At 63.6% G+C, this 4,551-nt stretch overlaps 1 protein-coding gene across 1 annotated transcript; it reads right to left on the reverse strand.

Annotated features, from left to right (window-relative positions):
- Window positions 1-789: 789 nt before the first annotated feature.
- On the reverse strand, window positions 790-3,754 carry MNEG_14307 (hypothetical protein; the record flags this gene model as incomplete). The annotated part of the gene is made up of 9 exons (XM_014037221.1): window positions 790-939; window positions 1,205-1,366; window positions 1,516-1,659; window positions 1,912-2,033; window positions 2,364-2,536; window positions 2,740-2,840; window positions 3,045-3,095; window positions 3,304-3,396; window positions 3,632-3,754. 9 exons carry the CDS (start codon window positions 3,752-3,754, stop codon window positions 790-792), a joined length of 1,119 nt encoding a protein of 372 aa, XP_013892675.1.
- Window positions 3,755-4,551: the final 797 nt, after the last annotated feature.

Below are 4,551 nucleotides of genomic sequence, written 5' to 3' on the forward strand. Positions count from 1 at the left end.
CCCCCCCCCCCACACACACACGCCCTGCAACACCCCCAGGTCCGCAAGGCGTGGATGAAGGCCAACCTGCTGGTGCACCCCGACAAGGTGCGGCAGCGCCAGGGCAGCGACGAGGAGGTGGCGCTGGCCGACCTGGTGTTTGACGCCCTCAAGGAGGCCTGGGGCCAGTTCAAGGGCTGAGTGAGGCCCTTGGGGTGGTGGCTATGGCTGACACCGGGGCCGAGGCTGCGTTTCCTGCTGATCGTGCAGCGCCTCTGAAAGCGCGGACGTGGTGGGGCCGGCCGCGCAGCGCTGCCTGTGGCAGGTTAGATTACTGAGGAACCCACCAGGTCACGGCGGCGGCTGTGCGGCCTTTGCGGCCGCGGCTGCGACGAGCGCCCCGGCGGGTGCTGCCTTGATGCGGCTGGCCGGGGCCAGGGGCGCATGGGGCGGTTGGTGTGGACGCTTGCAGGAGTAAGGAACGCGCGCAGGGTTGCTGTTCTGCTGTTACACTCACGGCTCTTTTCACGCATCACATGGTCACTCTGGTCTCCTGCCATTTCAATCTGCACAAATATTGTAATACTATGCTGGTTTTTGGGCCGGACTCTGCACAATGAGGCCTAGAAACCCATGAAATGCATCTCAAGGCCAGGGTGCCTGCAATTGCAAAAGATTGTACAGCAGCATGATACAAGAAGCAGTGTGCAGATAATACCAAATTGCATGTCAGGAGTTGAAGAAGATGCTGGGCTGCTGTTGGCGGAGCTGCGTCGACTAGGGTAGAGAGCTGCATGTGTAATTGATGGATCACAGTGTGCCCGCCCCGCCGCCGCCGCCATCCCCTAGGCCGGTCCCGTCCCCTCCATCATCGCCTCCGTCCCCCTCCTCGCTCTCGTCCAGCTGCGGCACAGACACAAACTGCACGCGGCCCACCCTGGCGGGGTCCACGGCGCCGCCCTGCATGTGCGTGCGGGGTTTTTCGAAGCGGGGCGCAGTTTGAATGCCCTTGCAGCAGAGGCCAGCGGGGAGTGTCAGACAGCAGATCTGTCGGGCCGAGCAGCTTTGCGGGCCCAGCAGCGGGCGGGCCAGGCCACTGCACTGCAGTCAGGAAGGTTGTCAGGAAGGTTGGCACATGCCACAAGCCCATCTGCCGATTGCATCAACAAAGTTTGAGTTGCCCAAGAATATTGACGTCGATCCAAGCGCCCCCAGCCCCGCCTACCTGCGTCTGCATGAGGCTGCCGCCCTGGAACGACGGCTGGCCGTAGCCGCCGTCCCCTCCCCCAAAGCGCGCCCCGCCGCCGCCGCCGCCCCCTCCGCCCTGGCGGCCCAGGATGCTCATCATGTGAGTCACCTTCAGCAGCCCGCTGGCGTCGATGCTGACCTGGCGCACGCGAAATCGCACGCATGACGCGTGTGCAGAAACGCATCAGTGTGAAGTCAGCGTGACCATCCCCCCATTTCGATGCAACACACGGGCGGCCGCACGGGTGCTTTTCAGCCGTCAGCCGTTTGGATGCCCTGCAGCCCCACCTTGGTCGATATGCTGCGTGCGTCCCCCTTGGTGTTTGAGGGGATGTTGCTGAACGCGGCGCGCAGGTTGCGGTAGGCGTAGGTGTGGGTCACAATCTGGCAGGAGGCGCTGAACCCCATCAGCTCCACAATGGGCAGCTCCACCTGGGAGATTCAAATGGATTGATTCAAATGGATTCAAAACAACGAAATCGGCGGCCAAGCACGTGGACAGAGTCAAAGGGCGGCTGAGTGAGCGCGGCGGGCGAAGGTCCCCACCCGCGCGGCGCGTACTCGAACCCCTCAGAGACCCACAACACAATTTGATGCGGCCCTCAGGGGCCCAAACAGCCTCTCTCGAAGGGGACGGGGCGCCGCTCGGTCGCGCATGTGAGCCATGCGTGGTATCGCACTCACCTCCAGGGAGCCAGACGTGCCGGTGGCCCTCATGGTGATGCGGCGCGGGTCCCGCTGCATGGACAGCACCACCGGCCCGTTGGGCCACTCCAGGTCATCAATCGCCTCCTTGAGCAGGGCGCCTGGAGGGGGGCAGCATAGGTTTGGAGTCAAGGATTTGAATGGTGCGGTTGGTGGACGGCTGCGATGCCCCATACTTTGTGCTGGGCACGATTACTCTGGCATGCTGATCTCTCGGCGGTCAACAGACCATGTAGATGGCCGCCAGCCCAGGAAGGCCCCTGGAGATGAGTTGATAGCAGCATGCAGCCCTCATGGCAGACAGACAGTAAAATTCGCTGGAAAGGCGTGCATGAAGGCTACAACAACTCCAGGCAGCTGGCGTGGGTGGTACCCGCGACAGGGGTGCGTGGTGTGCACTGTCGTGGGGACAAGCGACCAGCAGTGCCCACCCCTGATGAGGAAGTAGGAGACTGGGTCCGCCCAGTACTCGGTGATGTCGCGCGGCACGGGCTGCTCCAGGCACGACACGCGCGCGTACATGGAGAGCGACGGCACGCCCGCGGGCGGCGCCACCGGCGGCGCGCCGGGGGCGGCGGGTTGGGGCGGGGGGTCGTCGCGCATCCTGACGAAGGGAAGGGTAGGTGGGGGGTTGGTGCTAGACAGAGGGCGGGCGTTTGTCGCCTCGGGGCGGCACCCATACCTGTCAACTCGTTTGCCGTCGGGAGGCCGTACGGGTTTATGTATATCTGTGCAGACATAAGCGCCGGTGGCATGCGTGCAGTGTTCCCAGCTGGCGCAGCGCAGCGGTGCCTCACGGCAGCTCACTGCAGCACGAGCTCGCCCTCGGGCCCTGGGTAGAGCAGCTGCAAGCTGTTGGCGTCAGACGCGCACGCGAACGTGCTGAGGGTGTCCACCAGCTGGCTGAACTGCCGGCGGAGGGGTGACACCAGGTTGGTTGGTTGGTGGGTTGGTTGTTGGTTGGTGGGTGGGTTGGTTGGTGGGGTGGGACCAAGGTGTAGTTTCCAGATACAGGTCCTGAGGCCAGCGCAAACCCTTGCATTTCCAAAGCAATCCTGTCTGCCTGTGTCGCGTGAGAGTTGACCTGGTCAAACCCTCCAAGGCAGCCCCACCTGCACGCCAAAGACCTGCTGCTCTGCGGGGCTGTCGTACGATGAGAACAGCTGCCAAGGGGGTCGAACGCATTTGGGGCAGGGCGGGCGCGGTCGGCTGCAGTCAGCTGCAACAGGCTGATGATGGCAAAACAGCATGCTGTTGACAGCGCCACGATTTCACTTTTGTCGTCAAATGGGGTCAGCATTGATCGTGGCGAATTGTGGCACCCGGCAGCCTGCCAGCTCATGGGGCAGCGCGTGTCTAAAACCGGCCCACCTCTGACCGGAGGTACACGCATGACTGCAGAGTCTTCGAGTCGTCCTCCCAGCGGATGGACAGCCCATCGCCGTCCACGATCACGCTGCACACCTGCGCGCCACATAAGAATGCTGAGCGGGAACGCAGGGGGGGAGGGGCGCAGGGGCCATGGCACGCAGAGAATGCCCACAAAAACAGCGAACTTCTCACCACCTCTCCCATGGTCCTGGGCATGCCCAGTAGCCCTGACATGCGCAGCGCTACTTGCTCTCCATGTGTTCGTTGGTGTGCATGGCGCCGCCCGCACGCGGCGCCGCCCCAAACGCCTGGCAATTCCAGCACACACCTGCTTGCTGCCGGGCTTTATTGCCTGCAGCACGGCCGTCAGGCCCCGCACGTTGTCTAGCGTTAGTGATAGCGCCTGCTGCCCTTGGTCTCCTCCACGCATTATGTCGCTGTGAGCGGCCATTGCCGTGTGCCGCGTCAACAGCAGCCGTGTGCGGCAGGCTCTGCCCGCCCTTGTGCAGAGAGCGGCGGCACGCACAGCACACGGCCCCTTTCGTGGGCCACGTATCCCTCAGCCTCTAAGCAATGATTGCATGGGTTCAAGTGCCATCCCAGATGCGAGTACGTCACCGCTGCTTGGGAGAAGTGCAACGGAAGGAAGCCCGCCAGATCACGCCTCTGCACTGATCCATTCAGATGCAGTGCTGTCCTGTCGGCCCGCTCAGTAATCGATTGCGCCCCGATATAATTACTCTGTCAGGGTGAAGTGAACACTATATTGTGAAGAACGGCAAGCAGTTGTTGGATCCAGCTCAGCGGCTCTGGCCCCCTGCAGGCGTCCATAGCCCACGCGCACAAAGATGGTGGACCTCGTGGCCGGCGTGTATTATCTGGCAGGGGCGGGGGCCGGCATTGCTGAAGGCACCGCGTTGGCGGTGAAGGAGCTGGTGCCGGGTGCGGCGGGCATCCTGCGCGCCACGGGCCTGAACCGCGCCAAGGTATAGCCCACGGCTGCATGGTTGGCTGAAGGGTGCACAGGCATAGAGATTGCAAGCTGCTACGGCCACAGCACTACGTCGCGTGCTCAATGGGGTGTCACTGGCCCGGCAGTCATGGGCGGTGCACCCACCCAAACTCCTGCAGCAGTTGGTGCGTGGCCCGCGCGTCAGGTGCGCATCGCCCCGCCCCCGCCCAACCCGCGACGCCATTCTCGCACCCGCAGGCCGTGACCCTCCCCCAGACCAACGGGGCGCCGGCGGC

Source organism: Monoraphidium neglectum, assembly GCF_000611645.1.
Source record: "Monoraphidium neglectum strain SAG 48.87 unplaced genomic scaffold scaffold04392, whole genome shotgun sequence".
NCBI lineage: Eukaryota > Viridiplantae > Chlorophyta > Chlorophyceae > Sphaeropleales > Selenastraceae > Monoraphidium > Monoraphidium neglectum.